Consider the following 22,501-nt stretch of genomic DNA (forward strand, 5'->3'; position numbering starts at 1 on the left):
GTCCTATTGATTTCAAACTTGGCTTTTTGAATTCTAAACTAATGGAAAAACAAATCTGAAATTTCAGATTAGAAGTTAGTTTTAACAAAAATTAAAATGAGTACCCTACCCCTGGAGAAACGTAAAATATCTTTAGACGTTCAGAATGGACTAAATAAGGTAACTAGTTGGAAGAAGTTTGTTATAGATATATTATGTGTTATTAATTTACTGTGTTAAATTTTTTCAATTATAATTGTTTCTTGTTAAAACAATAATTACAATTTACTAAAACTTATATTTCACCTATATAAAACTAGTAAAAATTAAGGTAAGTTATACCTAAATAGTTTAAAATGCTTAAATTGATACCTAGCAAATAAATAATGGATTTATACCCACCTTACATAGCTACAAAGTTGATTTGATGCTCTCAATAATGATAATTATAGCATTTTCCCCCCAAATTTTTGGTCTTCAGGTTTTCAAAGAATTTGAATTACTTGTTCCTCATAGTCTGTATTTGTAAATGTTAATTAATAACATAGTCTGTATTTAGTAGGTATCATACCTACTTATTCAGCAATCGTAAAAAAAAACATATATTTCAGTTATTTTTTCTAGGAGGTGCCTGCAATTCATGAAGTATGGAAAGAACACAGAGAATGGAACAGATATGTCCCACCACCTTCTATACTAGAAATGGAATTAACAGGTTTGGCTTGTTTTATATTTACGTCAGCTGTTCTATACATCTCATTTTGATAAGCTATATAAAATATAAAATGTTGATTAAAACACAAAGCCTTTACTACATCGACACGATAATCTGTAATATAAACAACAATAAATATTATATATATTTTTCCTTAGTGGTGGACAATTAACTAATCTTATACTTAATGAATAAATGTTACAATTTTATAATATATGTTGAGATCTTGGTATGGTAGAACTCGTACAAGGTATCATCTGAAAAGATAATCCTAATTAATACAGACTGATATGCACTTTCATGATAGAAAAAAAAATAATGAATTGGCGGTAATGGGTGTATTCATGATAAAATACAAATATTTTACGTCTTCATTCTGAAATAAATATTAATGTTACTAATTCAATTAATTTTTTGTTTCTAAGACTATGTATATAAATCTTTTATTAGGAGCTATAGATGCCTGGTTGAATACAGCTAATCGAGTCGGAGAGGATCTAACATTTTTACTCAGACTTCCAGCACATAAATTTTGGTCACAGATACTTTTTGATGAACGACTTCAGGTGGATTTTAACTTCTTAACAAATTGTCACTTTTTTATATAATTATTAATATCTAACTAATAAATTGTTAGACTAGTCTAGTAGAAATAAGTTTCAACTAAATAATAAAAATCTCATTTTGTTTTTGTTTAGATAATTTTGGAGTGTATGTTACAAAATTATCCACGAGCCTACGATCAACCTTCAAATAAACAGCTGTTAGACGCAAATCTAAGGTATACAATACATTATTAATAACAAAACCTAATTGAAATTATTTTAGAAAATATTAGGTACCGTATTAAAGGTAACTTAACTGAAGCTGTACCGTAAAGGAAGAGCATTTCGGTCTAGCAGTTAGTGAGATCTTTCTAACAAACTTACAGACGGACAGATACAATTTTTGTTAATTTTATGTAGGTAAAGATAAAAAGAAAATGTAGATTTCGGGAATAATATGACTATCTGTATAGTAGTGTGGCCCAAATGAAGGTCTAAATCGCTTTTCAATGTGCGCAATGTAAAAATAGGTTATGTAGGTATTGTTTGTAGATTTTAGCCCTATAATTGATTTTAAGAAAAAATCTATCGCTATCTCGTCAAATGCATTTTTATTTTCATTCTTTCTTCCCCAATTAATATAGCCTTACACCAGATAAAAAGCAAATCAACAAATTTTCTGTCTGTTTGTTTACAAACATTGAAATAAAATATTAAAATCACCAGGAATAAACATATGAAGAAAAAAAGTATAAAAATTTATTTATGTACAATTACAATAATTTGGGAAAGCCAATTCATACTGCAAAATCTTTGAAGAAAAATAATTTAAGATAAGCCTTACTCTTTATTCCTGGTTTAATAAAAAACAATCAAATTATTTCTTGCAATATTAATTTTTTTATTAGTATGCTTTTTTTAAAAGTTAAATATGAGAATACGTATGTTACATGTTTTTTTACCTTCATTTATTTTTTTATTTAAATAAATTGTCTCTTTATTGGCGACAATGTCTGTTGAGCCATGAAATTTATTAAAACCACTTTTTCCTATTTTATGTCTTTAAAATGTATTTTTTTTAGAGTTTTTCATCATTTCTCTTCTCATAAGACTAATAGCTACTGTTTTAGTTCAATTTCTTACACAAATTATCAATTTAAATTAAACAATGTTTTTAGACGTTTTTCGGAATTATTCGGCAGGAATGGCGGTTCTGCCTACTTTTTATAATTGCTTCATATTTGAACTCTTGTTACATTATTTTAGGTTGGCAGTTCTTTAATTATTTCTTGTTAAAATCATAAAAATATGCAGTTTTTGATAAAAAGCTTAAGATTGAAATTCCGAGATCAATTTTCATTGTAGAGAGGTCTAGTTTTCACTAAAAGGTCTACATTTGAGCCGGTAACAACTTCAAGGTATGCGCAAATTGATATGGTAAAGATTTAAAAATTCATGATTTTTTGGGCCAGTCTACTGTATAGGTAGTTATACTCTATTGCAAATCAACAATGTTTTATTTTATTTCAGAGTTCTGCACAAATTGTTCCTAGTTTACCTACGCCTTTCAACCTACAAAGAATCACAATCTGATTATTTTTCACCAGAATATTATGCTAATCTGATCTATGACAAGTATATTATTGATATCCCCAAGCTATTGGATATTTGCTCTCTGTTTCCTGATTGTAATAAAGAAATTACAAAGAAAATGGTTGCTAATGTTTTTAAGGTACGTGGTCATGGAAAAAAGTTATTTATACCATCGTCTTAGACAGTTTTCCCCTGATAGTAAAATGAAAAATTATAAGTATAATTATTATTTGGCCACTATGGGCCGAAGGCCTGAGCCAACAAAACTGATTTAGATTTTCTTATTTATGTTGTATTAATCAAGGGAAATCGTATAAAATACAGTAGGTATGATACAAGATTATTCAGTATGGCTCAACACAGGTTCTAGCCCGGCTAATATTCATTGGTTTAGTTGCCTAACTGGAATATATTTAGTTATACAACATTGATGTTTATTAGGTATATAATATTTGGTGTTAAAATTCAATTTTAAATAGATATGAGGATGTCATAGATCAACTTCAATTCTAAATGCATGAATTCTAGGTTCAACCCAAATATTCTGATGATTTGTACTCGGTAGGAGAAACTTTAACCAGAGGTTTTGAAACAGTCGCAGAACAATTACAGGTTTTATTATTTTTTTTCCTAAAATTTTTTTGTAGTCGGGCGTTGCTACTCTATGATGAGGCTAATATTTCTAAACTTAATGTTACACATAAAGATAATCGTTTATTTTTTTATATCCTCTTTGTTCAGGTTGTAAGAATGAGCCAACGAAATGAGAGCACATCCCAAGAAATCGTTGATATTCTTGGATTTATCCTGGACATTGCCAGCTCTATTGATTGTATGCTGGAGGTTTACCCACCTGCAGTTCATGCTTTACATCCTACAGGTAATTTTTTTAATGTTAAGCTTAATTTCACTGCAATTGTTCAAATTTGATTGTGCCACGATTGTCCTTATTAGACCTTTTACAAATTGCGAAGTGTGTATAAAATACAACTTACCCTGTGATTGGCAATTGAACGAGCCAATGTTTTACAATGTATTTTTATCGAGGTGTTAAAGTCTAATTTAATTAGGTAACTTTCTATGTATTTTCTTCAAGATTTTTGTTTAGTTTTGCGTATGTTAACAATTTTTTATTTTATTTTAGGGTTTGAAACTAAATTAGCATCTTTCTATCACACCTCCATGATAGAATTATCAGAACTAATAGACAAATGCATAGAAGCTAAACTAATCTCACAAGAAGAATCAATTCAGTACACTAAATTATTACAACTTGCAAGACATAGAACCATAACCAGTTTTAGACAGGTAAAATTGTGATTATATGAATCATATAGGTTTAGCGGTTTGTGAGATCTTATGCTACAGACAGACAAATCCTATTACTTTTATATAAGGATTAGATTTGACACAAAGTTAATTTGCTGATGATGGAAATATGTTTGAAAGCTAAATTGTGGTTTTTCAGATGGTTAATGTGTTATGTTTACAACCTCTATTACCACCCTCTGACCAAGACAACGGGAGCAACCAAGACTGTGATATCATCATAATTGTTGAAGAATACCTTGCCATGTTTACTAATATCTTACAAGAACGCTCCTTCCTGTTGGATTATAATACACGATATTCTATTGTTGAAGATCTGGAGATGTTGGAACAGGTTGATGGCTCATATATAGATCCAACAAGGTAAATATTTCTCCTAGAACTATTAAGAATATCTTAATGAAAAAAGGCTGACAACATCCATTAAAAGGTGGTTGGGCATATAAATAAGGGAAACATGAATTGGACCTTCATAAAGATTTAATTAAACGGGGAACAGTTCGGTCAATTAGTTAGTACTAGCAGGATATTTTTGTCTAGACGGACAGTACAGTCAGTCATTCTACCTCTTATATTTAAACTAGCGGTTCTGTCCCTAGCATCTAGGTGCTCTGTATTCCTAGGGGTAGAGAGGGGCCAGAAAAATAGCCAACTAAAGACTTAAATATTGAATTAAAATAACCTGAATCAATCCCGGGAGCTATGTGTAGCTTCCAGAAAATACAGAAACCTAATTGTTTGAGTATTCATTGAAATATTAAGCTTCAACTAAAAACTTCACTACTTTGTATTAGGGTTGGCAATCCGGATCCGAAATCTGCCCAATTTTTGGGCCAATTTTGGAATCCGAAATCCGTTTTTTCATAGCGGATTCCGGATTCTTAATTGGTAGGCTAAAATTGGCGTGTTAAGTTTTTTCTTTCAACTCCCTCTTTTTGAAGGCAAAGATCACCCCTCCACACCCCCCCCCCCCCCATCTCTTCCCACATAAACCATGAAGTTGAGAAATCAGCTGGTAACGCAAAGCTCTCATTGTCCAGCCAACGATCACATGATGAGCTGTTGAATCCAGGAGCTTAAATTGGACAGCCAACGATCACGTGATGAGCTTGTAATCCATGCACTGTCAACTAAGCCCTCTAATTGGCTGTACAGTGTACAGTGGTCACATGACATCAAAATATATTTATTTTCATTTCACAGCTTTTCATGCTTCATTTATTTTTTTTAAAAAGCCTTTTAAAATACTGCTAGAATCCGGAATCCGCCAAAAATAGGAATCCGGAATCCGCAAGGAATCCACCACTTTTTTTGATGGATTCTTTTAATCCGAATCCGGCCCAAAAATTCGACGGATTGCCATCACTACTTGTATAATATGAGATGTCGAAACAAGTGATTTTAATCGATTAATTTCAGGAAACATTACATCCTGGATGCGCTATGCTGTGATACAAAACAAGATTCAGTATTTTCTGCCGTCACTGAGAGAGTTGAACACGAGGAGCAGTTACGTGGAGCTGTGGCAGCTGTCCCAGCGGCTACTACGTCTTCCACTTCGAATGGTAAGATATCTGTGCCTATTTGTGAACATGATAATGATGATTTTGCTAAAAATAATACATTACCTATATATATACAGAAATTATTCATAAGGAAAATTTTAGGACATATTTTGTAAATGTAATAATTTTGCAAAAGCAACCAGTCTAGTCATAGCAAGATGTATGTTTTAGTACATTTTTGCACTTTATTCTGTAGAGACTTTCAATTAATTAAAGACAGGCTGTTATACTTTAAGAAACGGGCATATCGGTTGTATAGGTGGATTTGCTATGGCTATTGGATAAAGAGCAGCTGCTCTACTAAATAGATAAATTACATTAAATACCTAGGAAGTAAAATATTTTAAGACGGAAGAATATTCTTTAACCCTTTACAGTCGGGCCCCTTGCCGCACCTTAATCGGTCGGGGGGGGGGGGGCGTTCAACGCCCCCCCTAATTATCTCAGTTCCTATTAGAGCTAGAGGGCTAAATTTTTTTGTGCAAGTCCCCTGTTTGATAATGAATTTCCGACCTTTTATAAGTCTAAGTCAATTTTCGCTTCCTTCACCTTTTTATTTAACAACCTTTGTTTTTAGGTCTTTTTTTATTTAAAAATTTCAAACGGCTGTAATTTTCTTATTTTTGAAGCTAGAAGAAAAATTTTTTCCCAGAAAATGTTTATTTTTATGTAAATTTTACATTAGAAATATCAAAATATAAATTTCAGCGGCCGCAGCTTTACTTGGCAGCTGCCAGCCGCCGCAGTCGGCGGTCGGCGGGAAAACAGCGGCGGATCTTCATGAAATTTTAATACGTTATGTAGACATGTAAGAAAAGCTTAAGTTTAAAATTTGAAGTCTCTAAGTAAAAAATTGCGGCCAGAGGAGCCTTTTAAAGATTTCTGGAGACCTGGAGGATCAGGACCTGCAGGATCATACCTGGAACCTGAAAGTGACTTGAACACCTGTATTTCATATAAGGATGTACTACTAGAGGATTTTTTTGTATTTTGGTATGATAAAATGCTTTGTTTTAGTCAAAAAAATATTTTTGCTCTTTACTTGGATGACCCTGCCAGGTTTGCTGGCACCTGTGCCCGCCAGGATGGAGATATTCAAAAAATTCCAACTCTCAGTTATGTGTCATACCCATACTTAAAAAGTCAAGCAGTTTGGGCTCTTTATCTTTCACACACAGAAAATGAGATAGAAAAAACCGGATGGGGGGGCGTTCAACGCCCCCCCCCCCCGACCGTTAAGGGTTAAAGCGGACGTATTTAGAATGTTAAAGTTAAAAATATTTTTCATTGATATTAATAAATGAAATCTAAAAATCACATCTTGCATTGTATTATTTTATTGCCTAGGTACAGAAGACGTATTGCACAATCATACAGATATAGAGGTCCAGTCCATGATAACAAGTGTTCAAGATCTCTTACCCCACCTGGGTCCTGGATTTGTCGAGGAATGCCTGTTGTATTATAAATTCAAGGTAAACAGGATTCCTTTTATCTGCAAAGTCTTGGTTATATTCAAAAGCTTATTATTAAAAAAACATTTGTTGCTAGGTACTTAGGAACTTCTTATCATTTATCAACTAAACTTTAGAGATATGACAATGAATAATATCAATTAGCTTTCCTTGTGACACTGCCTTTACAATTTGAAAATGTTTGTGGATCTTTTTATGTCATTATTTCCCTTCTCTTTCCTTGCAATAAATGCGCCTCATAATAGAACTAGTAGTTGCCCCTTTCCTAATGTTTGTCTGTATTTGAAAGGGGAGAGGGAGAGGCTGAAAAATAGTCTAAAACCATTTAGAGACTTTAATTTAGAAGAAATTTGGCATAAGATATTATGAAATTGCATAAATGTAAAATCAAACAGCGCTGAGGTCTTAACGTTCAGATGAAATAATAACACTACAGGTATATTAAGAATTATTATTTATATTTAGGTTGAAGAGGTAGTAAATGCCATCCTGGAGGGAAATCTTCCCCCACACTTGGCAGACATGGACCAAAGCTTACAAAGACAACCTAAACCTGTTCCTCAACATCTACAAGCTGTTCCCGATTTACAGGGCAGAAGTAAGTAAAATAGTACAAAAAAAAATCTTAACAAAAACTTACATAATGATCATCAATAATAAAAAGTAGAAGCATGTTTGTCCGTCTGTTTGGATGATGGTTAAGATTTTGTCAACCTTCGGACCGATCGGGGTTTGCTTTTCAAGGAATATACCGAATAGTCATGTCATTGTTTAAGGTTTTTTTATGGGTGAGAATAAGAAAATTTAAGCCTCTTGAATATAGTTGTAAAGTTACCAGTTACAGTTCAAAGTATTTTGGATGTACTTGGTTTTTGTTTCCTCTATTGCACCTAAAAATAGATTTTCCCTAGGTATCTATGACGATGATGAATTTGACATAAACTCTCGAGACAGTGTGGATATATCCAATATACACAGAGGAAAAAAGAATAAGGTATCTACCTACATTTTATTATTGGCTAATAATGAATAATAATAAAAACAGGCTATTGATGTTTGTATGTTTAAAAAAAATGTTTCTAATTTAAAAAAAAAAATCTTATACACCTTTCTACACAGGAATTAGGTATAGCCAATAAGCGAAATAAATCTAAAATAATATTTGGGGGGCAGATAAAAAGGTCGTCTTTACTACGAGTACGATGTGTCCCCGACTCCCCCCCCTAAAAATCACCAAACATTTTATTGAATAAATTCAGTTCATGATTAGAGCTGCTTTCTACAGGCCACAGTTTTTAATTTTGAATTAGCCATGTAAAAATTCTAAATTTAATTCAATATTAAGGTTGGTACAATGAAAGATTTGTTCAACAACAAACAAGAATTGGACTCTATGAGGGAAAGATTCTCAATGCTGGGTATTGTTGAAGATCTAGAAACTATGAGGGGAGAAGAAAGAGATTATGATGTAAGTATTTTCAATCCAAAGTTATATAATAATATATATAAATCTGGAAAGTGTAGGTATAGGTGATGTTATTTCCAGAACGGCTTCTAAACCGATTAATATCCGCTGGATTAGAACCAGTTCTCAGCCACACTGAAAAATCATTAGTTGTACCTAGATAATTTTCTACGAATATTAAAATAAAAATCATAAGATTAAAACAATTTTTCTTAGCCAGAGCCTTTGGCCCCTCGGGATTAACAAAACTAGTTTTAATCTTATGATTTTTAATATTAACCGCGGATAGCTGTTTATAAGACGATGTGATAAATAACGAATATCGCTTTTTCGAAATGTTGATCATACTGGAATGGCCCAATGGGTATTAAAGATATTCTGTCAATGTTTGTTCACATTGCTAAACTCGAAATTTCTCTCCCATTTGGGGACAATTTGAATTATTATTACTAGTTTAGCCTGTAATCCGACCGCTAAAATTTGACAGCAATTAACTATTCTTCAGGACGAATATGATGACACATATGACGACCTTGCCGTCGGTCAACAGGAGCCTGACTCTTCAGAAATGGAGGCTGGCGGGCGCAAATTTGTTCTGCCTGTTGCTCTGGGAGGTGGCAAGATTCACCTAGGTTCTGGTGGTAACAGGGATGCTTCTGAGGAGGAGACTAGTGACGAGGATGAGAATGGTCAATATGGGGGAGGTAAACACATTATTGTAGTTCTGGATTTACCCGCCAAATATTGAACTAAAACTCTAAATCCACATCCGAAATTTGGAGTAAATACCTATGTAAATTAAAAAATATACATATTTTGTTTTCTAATTTGACCTCTAACAGTCAAATCCAACCTTTTTAAATAAAAATATACCTAGGGAAACTACATCCCAAAAGGTATTTTGCCAAATAACCTATCCTTTCACTCCAAAGACAAAGCCTATACTCCCTGCACTGTCCTCTCAAAAATGTCAGAACTCCCCCCCTCTCCCCTTCTTGTCCAATCTTAACAAAACATCCTAAATTATAAATTAAAATCTCTGTTATGAAGTAGGTATTAACGGCGTTATAAGCGTTTTTGTCCTTGAAACTTATAAAAAACATAATTTGTCTTGTGTTTATGTAAGTTATTTTTTATTAGACTTTTTATTACTTACAGGAAAGAAACCAATGAACTTTGCCCGTAACCCTGAAGAGGTCCGCCAGGAGGCAGAGCGTCGCAGACAGGAAAAGATGCAACGGCGCAACCGTCACAAAGGGGGTGGGGGTGGTGGAAGTGGACCACCAGCGGCAGGAGGTAATGGAGGAGGTGGTGGGGGTGGGGCCGGAGCTGTTCCTCCTCATAGGGATGTTGTTGGACGTGCCAAAGGCCAGGGACAAGACAAGCAGGTCTTGCTTAATAGAGCAAGGAAGAATGCTAATAAGGGCAAAGGACATCGTATTGGCGCCGATAAAAAGATGTCAAAGGGAATGTTCTAATTGTTATTATCTTAGAAAATATTTTACCTAAATATTTATCAAAATTATAACAACCCTATTATCAGTAAAAAATAATTATAGAATATTTTACATGTTAAAATATTTACCTACTCTCATTTTTTCCAAAGAAAATTATTTAATTTGTTAAAAATAAAATGAATCTTATTTACCTATTAGAAGTTTTTCTTGTTTAATATCACAATGTATTTAAGATTCAAATTGTATAATTGTAAAGCATAATTTTAATTAAAGTTTAATCTGTGAAAGAAACTCAGTTGTGATATTTTTTATGAAAATTCTTTTCATGCATTTTTTCTTCACTCAGTTCTAATTTTATTAACTTACAACAAGTCTATCACAAATATCAATGGAATTTCAATATATAACTTTCAAGTAGACAATTTTCTTATTTAAATAACAAGTTAGTAGAAAATAAAAGTAAAAATAAAAATCAATAAAGTAAATTATTAAATACTTCCTGTTGAAAATTAAGTCGTGTTGCTCGAGAATATTTTTTTTGTATAACATAGTCACTTATATTATAATTCACTTGTGTAGTGTTACTAGGATTATTGGTTTATTAGGAAATTTGCATTTATTTTGTTATTTCAGACATAATGTCCGACTATAAAGATTCTAGAGGAAGAGGAACTAAAAGAAAGGTAATTCATCTTAATCCTTATATAAAAGTAACAGGGTGTCTATTTGTGTGTCTGAAGCGAAACATTTCGCCTCATAAGAGGAATCGCCATAGAAAAAAATACCTACCCCTTCCTCACAAAAAAAGTTCTTTATCTTTTAAAACTAAAATTGAAGGGGGGGGGGGGGCTTGTGCTAGATATCTGATATCCATCTATGCACATTGCACGAGAGCACTGTAGTCAATATAACATTTTACTAGGCATTACCTACTGTATAAATATGTTTGTTTTTATTTTAAACCGATGTTCTAGGTTGAAAATGGAGGTCCCGGAGGGAAAAAGACCCGCGGAGAGTTGATATGCCCTCCATTGCCTCCAAATGGATATCCCAAGGAGCATCCATTCAACAAGGACGGGTATAGATACATTCTAGCGGAGCCTGATCCACATGCACCCTGCAGACAGGTAGGATTTTACATAGCATTCTGATCATATATTTTTGTTTTATATTTATGCCTTTTTCACTTATTCCTCTAATAATAATCATATGCCTAGGAATTTGATGAAAATACAGACATGGCAGGCAAACCTATTCCGCCGTTTCTATGTCGTGTCGTTTCTCCCGATTCAGTCCTGCTGGCCCTGCATGACCGGGCACAGCAGCTGACCGTTTCTGATGACCGCTTGTGGCTGACTGGTGCCAAGTTTTATTGTACTGCAAGAGCTACTCATGGCGTTAAGAAAGGTAATATTAACAAACTCTATATCTTTATCTAAAGAACTAACCATGAGGTTGTATTTTTCATTAAAAACAGAAATTTCACATAGTAAATTAATCTGCTGATAAGAGTTGTTAGGTCAAATCATATGTTGGTTTGCATTGATAATTAAAAGAAACAGCTGTTTTACTGCAATGTTAATCCAAAGCTATTTTTCTCTCTCTTCAAATTATCTTTCCTTCATTTCGGTTGAACACTTTTTGTTTTGCAGAATTTAAATATTTTATCCCTATGATTTGGTTATTTTTTTAGGAACGTGGTATTATGAAATGCGTATTTCTGAAATGCCTGAAGGAGGAGCCGTGCGTGTGGGCTGGGCACAGAAGAATGCCAACCTGCAGGCCCCGCTGGGCTTTGACAAGTTTGGGTACTCATGCAGGAGTAGGAAGGGGACAAGGTTTCATGACAGTGTTGGTAAACACTACAGTAATGGATATGGACAAGGAGATATTATTGGGTGTTTGATAGAGTTGCCGGAAATACCGGGAGAAGATTATTTGCCATCAACCAGTAAGGTATGTACATTTAAATCTTAATCAATGACACAAATATTATCTAAATATAAATTTACAGGAAGTCTGTCCTGTCTGTCTGTGTGTATTTAGCGAAGGATCTCGCACATCACTAATTTGGCACGATTTCTCTTTAACAGAGAAGCTTTAACTATTTCGGAGAGGGAGGGTACCTCCACCATATTAAGAAAAATATTCCTTTTAAAAAATTTTTACCTTAAACTTTAATCTTTCTAAAACTAAAAATGAAAGTGGAGTGTTGACTTCTATACCCATCCCCTTTTCCTTAAGTGCCTTTAAAGGCCTCTATGGGCGAAGCCACTAGATTGATATAAAAAAAACATCTTTTTTGGTTTGACAAAATATTAAGTTAATATTTTGTGTCAAAAGTATCTGCATGTTTTCTAATAGCAAAAGTTTTTTTTTCAGGATCAACCTCTTATAAAATTTAAAAGTCACCTGTACTATGAAGAAAAAGATGAGATGCAAGAAAATTTGAAGGCATTGAAACCCCTACCTGGCAGCAAGATCACATATTTCCTCAATGGAAAAAGTTTAGGAAAGGCTCTTGTGAATGATATCATATTGGAATACTATGGAATAAATAAAGACACATTATCTTTCGGGAGGGAGAGTACATTGGACTATTTATTATACTAGTCCCCAACATACATGCAGTACTTTTCAGCTCCTCAGTTCCACTAGGTGGCCCCTCTCCTCCTTATAGAAAAATATCCTCTTATAGGTCTGCATTTAGGTGTCAAAAAAAATTTTTTGGCGCTACGCGCCAAAAAACCACTAACAATTTTTGGTGCTTCGCGCCCATACTAACACTAATACAATGGTAATTAATTTTTATTAGAATTAGATATTATGCTGAAGACAGTCAAAGAATCCCCTTCTTAACAATCTTAAAGCAATTTGATTGGTTAATTAAAATGATTGATATTTTTACTTATTTTTACTTAGGTAGTTATTTTTTAGACTTCAAGAAATATTTTTGTATAATGAATATTAAAGGGGGACGTAACTGAAGCTTTTTTGATGCAGGGGGGGGGGGGGTTTTCTCAGGAACCACTTGATGAACCGTGTAAATTTTTTGGACTTAAAGGACGCCTGCAAGAACTCTCACGCTTTAACTGCTGAAAGACGGCCACAAGTAGACCCAATACCCCAAATTTGAAGCCTTCAGCTTCAATAACCTAAAAGTTCTAGGCATTTCAAAATAGTATTTTATGTACATTGATATTTTGAAAGATTTCCAATGCTCATAAAAGAAAAAACAATATTAAATTACGTCGCCTAGACACAAAATTATAACCTTATCTTTGTCAGAAACTTAGATTACCGGTAACTGATTACATTTTTACATTAAAAACACCACATTTCATAGTCAAAATCTATGAAAAAAAATCGATTTAAATTGCATTTGTAAACGAAAATCATAGCGGACACAAAGGGGGAAACTTATAGAAGCTCAGCTGTGATTGGTTGTTTAGCTGATTCAGCCTTCTGATTGGCTACAGTACATTCGGTACAATGCAAGTTAAACTTAATTTTTTTTAATGATTTTGACAATAAAAATGGGTATTTTTATTGTAAAAATATAAGGGGGGGGGGGGGGCGTAATGACATAAGTTCTTAATCCGTGAGCAAAATGGTCTAAATATTTAGCTAGACCCTTCAAACTTGGTATATAAGCCTAGTCCTATAGGTATTACATCTAAATGGCAAAAAAATCCAAAATTTTTTATTTTAAGGTTAGGTTAGGTAAGAAAAACCCTGCGGAAATGGGGTTTTTAGGCTTTTTTTGGTCTATTTTGATGTGGAAACTTACCTTAAATTGTTTTTTCTTAGGGTTTTAATTTAAATACACTGTGTCTATTCATAAAAACATTATTTAAGATGAATTAGCAAGTCGGGGACCAACCCCAGGGGGCTAGGTGGGTGGCCCGCAGGGGTTAAGTGCATTTTCCCCAATATATATGTTGTGATACATCAAATTATAGGTTTTTTAGGTCAAGGAACTCAAATTCAGAGCTGAAATAAGCATTAGACTAATCTGAAGCTAGCCCCAGCGGGCTAGGCTGTTGGCCCGCAGGGGTTAAGTGCATTTTTTCTTATATATATCTTATTATATATCAAAATATAGGTTTTTTAGGTCAAGAAACTCAAATTCTGAGCGAAAATTAGTATTAGACTAACCTTAAGCTAACTCCCCCCCCCCGGGCTAGGTGGGTGGCCTGCAGGGCTTAAGAGCATTTACCTAACCTAACCTAGAAACTTATTTTTTTTTCAGGTTTTTTTTCTTGAATAAACTGTGTCTATTAATGAGGACTTTATTTAAGATGATCCAGCAAGTCAGGGACCGACCCCAGCGGGCTAGGTGGGTGGCCCGCAGGGGTTAAGTGCATTTTTCTCAATATATATGTTGTGATACATCTAATTATAGGTTTTTTAGATCAAGGAACTCAAATTTAGAGCTAAAATAAGCATTAGACTAATCTGAAGCTAGCCCCAGCGGGCTAGGTTGTTGGCCCGTAGGGGTTAAGTGAATTTTTTTCCAATATATATCTTGTTATATATCAAAATATTGGTTTTTTAGGTCAAGAAACTCAAATTCTGAGCAAAAATTGGCATTAGACTAATCTGAAGCTAACCCCCCCGGGCTAGGTTGGTTTTCTGCAGAGCTTAAGAGCATTTACCTAACCTAACCTAAAAACTAACTAATATTTTTACAGGTTTTTTTCTTAAATAAACTGTCTATTAATGAGGACTTTATTTAGGATGATCCAGCAAGTCAGGGACTGACCCCAGTATGCTAGTTGGGTGCCCCGCAGGGTTTAAGTGCATTTTTGCCAATACATATGTTGTGATTAGGGATGGGAATCCGTTGAATTTTTGGGCCGGATTCGGATTCCGGATTCTGAAGGAATCCGTCAAAAAAAGTGACAGATTCTTGCGGATTCGGATTCCGGATTCTAGCAGTATTTTAAAAGGCCGTCCGTCACAGAGGGATAGCTTTTTTCGTTAATTTATCACTATGTTACTTGGTTGAAGCCTTGATTTGTTTAAAGTGTTGACTTCCAGCATAACTAAATCACTTACATCACATTAGTAAATTTAAAAATTTAAGTGCTACGTATGTCCTAAAAATGTGCTTGGTATTTTCTAACCTATTTAAATTAAATTTAGCCTACCAATTTAGAATCTGGAATCCGCTATAAAAAACGAATTCCGGATTCGGATTCCAAAATTGGCCGAAAATTGGGCGGATACCGGATTCGGATTCTGGATCCGGATTCCCATCACTAGTTGTGATACATCAAATTATAAGTTTTTTAGGTCAGTAACTCTAATTCAGAGCTAGAATTAGCATAAGACTAATCTGAAGCTAGCCCCAGCAGGCTAGGTTGGTGGCCCGCAGGGGTTAATTAAAATTTTTCAATAGTATGTACTGCATTATGACAATTTTAGCTCTGAATTTGAGTTTATTGACCTTAAAAACCTATATTTTGATATATAACAAGATATATATTGGAAAATAATGCATTTAACCCCTGCGGGCCACCAACCTAGCCTGCTGGGGCTAGCTTCAGATTAGTCTTATGCTAATTCTAGCTCTGAATTAGAGTTACTGACCTAAAAAACTTATAATTTGATGTATCACAACATATGTATTGGGAAAAATGCACCTAAACCCTGCGGGGCACCCAACTAGCCCACTGGGGTCAGTCCCTGACTTGCTGGATCATCCAAAATAAAGTCCTCATTAATAGACACAGTTTATTTAAGAAAAAAACCTGTAAAAATATTAGTAAGTTTTTAGGTTAGGTTAGGTAAATGCTCTTAAGCCCTGCAGAAAACCAACCTAGCCCGGGGGGGTTAGCTTCAGATTAGTCTAATGCCAATTTTTGCTCAGAATTTGAGTTTCTTGACCTAAAGAACCTATATTTTGATATATAACAAGATTTATATTAGAAAAAAATTCACTTAACCCCTACGGGCCAACAACCTAGCCCTCTGGGGCTAGCTTCAGATTAGTCTAATGCTTATTTTAGCTCTAAATTTGAGTTCCTTGATCTAAAAAATCTATAATTTGATGTATCACAACATATATATTGAGAAAAATGCACTTAACCCCTGCGGGCCACCCACCTAGCCCGCTGGGATCGGTCCCCGACTTGCTGGATCATCTTAAATAAAGTCCTCATTAATAGACACAGTTTATTCAAGAAAAAAAACCTGGAAAAAAAAAAGTTTCTAGGTTAGGTTAGGTAAATACTCTTAAGCCCTGCAGGCCACCCACCTAGCCCGGGGGGGGGGGAGTTAGCTTAAGGTTAGTCTAATACTAATTTTCGCTCAGAATTTGAGTTTCTTGACCTAAAAAACCTATATTTTGATATATAACAAGATATATATAAGAAAAAATGCACTTAACCCCTGCAGGCCAACAGCCTAGCCCGCTGGGGCTAGCTTCAGATTAGTCTAATGCTTATTTTAGCTCTGAATTTGAGTTCCTTGACCTAAAAACCTATAATTTAATATATCACAACATATATATTGGGGAAAATGCACTTAACCCCTGCGGGCCACCCACCTAGCCCCCTGGGGTTGGTCCGCGACTTGCTAATTCATCTTAAATAATGTTTTTATGAATAGACACAGTGTATTTAAATTAAAATCTTAAGAAAAAACAATTTAAGGTAAGTTTCCACATCAAAATAGACCAAAAAAAGCCTAAAAACCCCATTTCCGCAGGGTTTTTCTTACCTAACCTAACCTTAAAATAAAAATTTTTTGATTTTTTTGCCATTTAGATGTAATACCTATAGGACTAGGCTTATATACCAAGTTTGAAGGGTCTAGCTAAATATTTAGACCATTTTGCTCACGGATTAAGAGCTTATGTCATTACGCCCCCCCCCCTTAGTTACGGGCAACTTAAATTTCTGACAAAAATAAGCTTATAATTTTGTTTCTAGGCCACGTAGTTTAAGTTCAAAATTTCTAACATTAGCATTGAATTTCTTTCAAAATTTCCATTGTATATAAAATGTCAATTTAAAATGCCTAGAACTTTTTTGTTATAGAAGCTGAAGGCTTCAAATTTGTGGTAATGGGTCTACTTGTGGCAGTCTTTCAGCAGTCAAAGCGTGGTATTTCTTGCAGGCTTCCTTTAAGCTTTTATGGGTATGAACATCTTATGGCTTCAAAGTCAACCCCCTACCCCCACCCCCTGGCCCCCCAGGGCTCAAAAACCCCCTATAAATGAACCTAACCTCAATTTTCTCAGAAACCATTTGACCAATAGGGATGATTTCTTAAACTTAAGCTTTTATGGTTATAAACTTACTTCTATTTTAAAAGTTACTCCCATGCCGCCAACCCCTAGCCCTCCCTGGCTCCAAAAAACCCTAAAATGAACCTATCCTTAATTTTCTCAGAAACCATTTGACCAAAAGAGATGATTTCTTTAACTTAAGCTTTTATGGTTATAAACTAACTTCTAGTTTAGAAGTCACCCCCCTGCTGCCAACCCCTAGCCCTCCAGGGCTCAAAAAAACCCTAAAAATGAACCTAACCTTTATTTTCTCAGAAACCATTTGACCAATAGAGATGATTTCTTAAACTTAAGCTTTTATGGTTATAAACTAACTTCTAGTTTAGAAGTTACTCCCCTGCCGCCAACCCCTAGCCCTCCAGGGCTCAAAAAAACCCTAAAAATGAACCTAACCTTAATTTTCTCAGAAACCATTTGATCAATAGAGATAATTGCTTAAACTTAATCTATAATGCTAATAAACTAAATTTTGGTTTAGAAGTCACCCCCCTGCCGCCAACCCCTAGCCCTCTGGGGCTTCAAAAAACCCTAAAAATGAACCTAACCTTTATTTTCTCAGAAACTATTTGACCAATAGAGATGATTTCTTATACTTAAGCTTTTACGCTTATAAACTAACTTCTAGTTTTGTAGTTACCCCCCTGCCGCCAACCACTAGGCCTCCCGGGATCAAAAAAAAACCCATAAAAATGAACCTAACCTTTTTATTTTTATTTTATTTTTATTTTCTCAGAAACCATTTAATCAAGAGAGATGATTTCTTAAACTTAAGCTTTTATGCTTATAAACTAACTTTTAGTATAGAAGTCACCCCACCTGCGCCAACCCCTAGTCCTCTGGGGTTCAAAAAACCCTAAAAATTGACCTAACCTTATTTTTTTCAAAAATTATTTAATCAAGAGAGATGATTTCTTAAACTTAAGCTTTTATGCTTATAAACTAACTTATAGTTTAGAAGTCACTCCCCTGCCACAAACCCCTAGCCCTCCGGGGCTCAAATAACCCTACAAATGAACTTCATTTTCTCAGAAACCATTTGATCAATAAGAGTTGATTTATTAAACTTATGCTTTTATGCTTATAAACTTACTTTTAGTTTAGAAGTCACCCCCCTGCCGCCAACCCTTAGCCCTCCGGGGCTCAAAAACCCTAAAAATGAACCTAACTTTAATTTTCTCAGAAACTATTTGATCAAAAGAGATGATTTCTTAAACTTAAGCTTTTATGCTTATAAACTAACTTATAGTTTAGAAGTCACCCCACTGCCGCCAACCCCTAGCCCTGCGGGGCTCCAAAAAAACCCTAAAAATAACCTAACCTTAATTTTAAAAATCAGCATGTTTTAAATGGACATTTGGACTTTCTGTTAATGATTATAGAGTAGCTACGTTTTTTAAATTGTACCTAAATGCTATAGAAATTATCATGCAAAGTTTAAAATCAATAGGACAATTATAATATGTCTAAATTAACGAAAAAAAGCTAACCCTCACAGACCAAACCTTATTAAAGAAAAGCTTTGCTTTAACAAAATTTTTAATTAACAAAGTATAGAGTCCAAACTCTTTTTCCCATAACAGCTGAAGTCCAAAATATTTGCATTTAATAATGTGGTTCCTGAGAAAACTGAGGTTAGGTTATTCCTCTGAAAGCCTACTAAAAAAAATTTACTAGAAATTTAAGCTAAAGTATATTTTTTAGGGGGTTTTTGAGCCCAAGGTGGCTATGGGGTGGGTGACTTCTAAAATAAAATTAAGTTCATAACCATATTTCTGCCAAACAAAGTAGTTTATACACATAAAAATTTATCTCTATTGATCAAATGGTTTCTGAGAAGTTAAGGTTAGGTTCATTTTTAGGGTTTTTGAGCCCCGGAGGGCTAAGGGTTGGCGGCAGGGGGGTGACTTCTAAACTAAAAGTTAATTCATCAGCATAAAAGCTTAAGTTTAAGAAATTATATCTATTGATCAAATGGTTTCTGAGAAAATTAAGGTTAGGTTCAATTTAGGGTTTTTTGAGCCCTGGAGGGCTAGGGATTGGCGGCAGGGAGGTGACCAACTAAACTAGAAGTTAATTTATTTGCATTATAGCTTAAGTTTAAGCAATAATCTCTCTTGAATAAATAGTTTTTGAAAAAAATAAGGTTAGGTCAATTTTTAGGGTTTTTGAGCCCCAAAGGGCTAGGGGTCGGAGGCAGGCTGGTGACTTCTAAACTATAAGTTAGTTTGCAAGCATAAAAGTTTCAGTTTAAACTTTAAGAAATCTGAGAATCTGAGAAAATAAAGGTTAGGTTTATTTTATGGGTTTTTTTGATCCCCGGAGGACTAGGTGTTGGTGGCAGGGGGGTAGCTTTGCTTTAACAAAATTTTTAATTAACAAATTATAGAGTCCCAACTCTTTTTTCCCATAACACCTGAAGTCCAAAATATCTGCACATTTAATAATGCTGTTCCTGAGAAAACTGAGGTTAGGTTATTCCTCTGAAAGCCTACTAAAAAAAATTTACTAGAAATTTAAGCTAAAGTATATTTTTAGGGGGTTTTTGAGCCCAGGGTGGCTATGGGGTGGGTGACTTCTAAAATAAAATTTAGTTTATAACCATATATCTGCCAAACTAAGTAGTTTATACACATAAAAAATCATCTCCATTGATCAAATGGTTTCTGAGAAATTAAGGTTAGGTTCATTTTTAGGGTTTTTGAGCCCCGGAAGGCAGGGGGGTGACTTCTAAACCAAAAGTTAGTTTATAACCATAAAAGCTTAAGTTTGAAAAATCATCTCTATTGATCAAATGGTTTCTGAGAAAATTAAGGTTAGGTTCAATTTTAGGGTTTTTTTTGGAGCCCCGCAGGGCTAGGGGTTGGCGGCAGTGGGGTGACTTCTAAACTAGAAGTTAGTTTATTAGCTTTATAGATTAAGTTTAAGCAATTATCTCTATTGATCCAATGGTTTCTGAGAAAATTAAGGTTAGGTTCATTTTTAGGGTTTTTTTTGGAGCCCCGGAGGGCTAGGGGTTGGCGGCAGTGGGGTGACTTCTAAACTAGAAGTTAGTTTATTAGCTTTTTAGATTAGATTAAGTTTAAGCAATTATCTCTATTGATCTAATGGTTTCTGAGAAAATTAAGGTTAGGTTCAATTTAGGATTTTTTGGAGCCCCGGAGAGCTAGGGGTTGGAGGCAGGGGAGTGACCTATAAACTATAAGTTAGTTTATAAGCATAAAAGCTTAAGTTTAAGAAATCTCTATTGATCAAATAGTTTCTGAGAAAATAAAGGTTAGGTTTATTTTATAGGTTTTTTTTGATCCCCCGAGGGCTAGGGGTTGGTGGCAGGGAGGTGACTTCTAGACCAAAATTTAGTTTATAACCATAAAAGCTTAAGTTTAAAAAACCATCTCAATTGGTCGAATGGTTTCTGAGAAAATTAAGGTTAGGTTAATTTTTAGGGTTTTTTTGGAGCCCCGGAGGGCTAGGGGTTGGCAGCAGGGGGGTGACTTCTAGACCAAAAGCTAGTTTATACCCATAAAAGCTTAAGTTAAAGAAATCATCTCTATTGGTCAAATGGTTTTTGAGAAAATAAAGGTTAGGTTTTTTTTATAGGTTTTTTTGATCTCAGGAGGGCTAAAGGTTGGCGGCAGAGGGGTGACTTCTAAACCAAAATTTAGTTTATAACCATAAAAGCTTAAGTTTATAAAATCATCTCTATTGGTCGAATGGTTTAAGAGAAAATTAAGTTAGGTAAATTATTAGGTTTTTAGAGTCCCTTAGGGCTAGGGGTTGGCGGCATGGGAGTAACTTTTAAACTAGAAGTTAGTTTATAACCATAAGAGCTTAAGTTTAAGAAATCATCTCTATTGGTCGAATGGTTTCTGAGAAAAATAAGGTTAGGTCAATTTCTAGGGTTTTTTGAGCCCCGGAGGGCAAGGGGTTGGCGCAGGTGGGGTGACTTCTATACTAAAAGTTAGTTTATAAGCATAAAAGCTTACGTTTAAGAAATCATCTCTATTGATTAAATGGTTTCTGAGAAAATAAAGGTTAGGTTCATTTTTATGGGTTTTTTTGATCCCGGGAGGCCTAGTGGTTGGCGGCAGGGGGGTAACTACAAAACTAGAAGAAGACTTTGAAATGATCATACCCATAAAAGCTTAAGTCCAAAAAATTTACACGGTTCATCAAGTGGTTCCTGAGAAACCCCCCCCCCCCCCCCTGCATCAAAAAAGCTTCAGTTACGTCCCCCTTTTACTCATATTTGCAACTATTGAAGTTTCATGAAGAAATATGTAAAAAAAAATCGTAAAAAGGTAGCTTTTTTGTGTTACACAAGAGAAATAAATTGTTAAAAGTTAGCTTTTTTGTTTAACACAAGAGAGAAAAAATACATGATGTCAAGTTCTTATTTCTGTATACAAAATTTAAATGAAGATAGCTAGACTTTGAATAAAGGTAATAACACAAAATCCAAAGTTTTTTTTTAAAATTAGGTTATTGTTGTTTATATCTGTAAAAAAGGGGGGAGGCAGATGTGCCACTTTTTGAAACCAAAAGTAAAACATGCATGATCTCAGCCCATAAAAGAGTTACAGCTCTAAAATTCAGCTCAGCAATTTCCTTTAAATCTAAAATACGAAAAATTGGTTTGATCTAACCGCTTGGGGCAAAGCCCCTAGAGGCTAGGGGCGAAGCCGCTAGTTATTTAATAAAGAATCATAATATAAAGAACTAAAATAAGAGGTTGCTCCTCTTTTTTAGAGGTTGGCCCCTCATTTTAGGGGGGTGGCCCCTCCTTTTTAGGGGATTGCCCCACCTTTTTAGGGGGGTTGCCTCTCCTTTTTAATTGGGTGGCCCCTCGTTTTCAGGGTTATAACACCTTAAAATAAAACATAATTCTGATTATTTAAGTAGGAATCATAAAAAGAACTAAAATAAAAGGTTGCTCCTCTTTTTTAGAGGTTGGGCCCTCATTTTAGGGGGGTGGCCCCTCCTTTTTAGGGGATGGCCCCTCTTTTTTTGGGGGGTGGCCCCTCCTTTTTGGGGTTGGCCCCTCCTTGCGAGGAGGTTGGCCCCTCCTTTTACTAGGGTGGCCC

The 22,501-nt window shown here is 34.6% G+C and overlaps 2 protein-coding genes across 2 annotated transcripts in view; both read left to right on the plus strand.

Annotated features, from left to right (window-relative positions):
- Positions 1-10,757, plus strand: LOC145321766 (activating signal cointegrator 1 complex subunit 2). Its single transcript, XM_080163364.1, has 16 exons — positions 1-159; positions 604-694; positions 1,145-1,260; positions 1,393-1,475; positions 2,770-2,971; positions 3,361-3,444; positions 3,574-3,712; positions 3,977-4,140; positions 4,301-4,524; positions 5,581-5,726; positions 7,074-7,201; positions 7,667-7,799; positions 8,113-8,195; positions 8,547-8,669; positions 9,172-9,370; positions 9,825-10,757. The coding sequence occupies exons 1-16, from the start codon at positions 97-99 to the stop codon at positions 10,142-10,144; spliced, it is 2,298 nt and encodes a 765-aa protein (XP_080019490.1). The 5' UTR covers positions 1-96; the 3' UTR covers positions 10,145-10,757.
- The window catches only part of ash2 (Set1/Ash2 histone methyltransferase complex subunit ash2), a 13,729-nt gene continuing 1,904 nt past the window's right edge, over positions 10,677-22,501 (plus strand). Inside the window, exons 1-5 of the mRNA XM_080163462.1 lie at positions 10,677-10,806; positions 11,098-11,250; positions 11,341-11,530; positions 11,817-12,079; positions 12,506-12,632. Coding sequence (XP_080019588.1) covers positions 10,762-10,806; positions 11,098-11,250; positions 11,341-11,530; positions 11,817-12,079; positions 12,506-12,632 — 778 coding nt within the window. The 5' untranslated portion in view covers positions 10,677-10,761. The remainder of the gene's footprint in view (positions 10,807-11,097; positions 11,251-11,340; positions 11,531-11,816; positions 12,080-12,505; positions 12,633-22,501) is intronic.

Source organism: Acartia tonsa, chromosome 1 (genome assembly GCF_053477335.1).
Source record: "Acartia tonsa isolate MP-2025a chromosome 1, ASM5347733v1, whole genome shotgun sequence".
NCBI classification, from domain to species: domain Eukaryota; kingdom Metazoa; phylum Arthropoda; class Copepoda; order Calanoida; family Acartiidae; genus Acartia; species Acartia tonsa.

Excerpts from the sequence above, each read along its gene's own strand:
- LOC145321766 (XM_080163364.1), top strand. The coding sequence starts at position 97 with ATGAGTACCCTACCCCTGGAGAAACGTAAAATATCTTTAGACGTTCAG. Across the intron at positions 160-603 it reads TTCAGAATGGACTAAATAAG|GAGGTGCCTGCAATTCATGA; the intron begins GTAACTAGTTGG and ends TATTTTTTCTAG. Across the intron at positions 1,476-2,769 it reads CTGTTAGACGCAAATCTAAG|AGTTCTGCACAAATTGTTCC; the intron begins GTATACAATACA and ends ATTTTATTTCAG.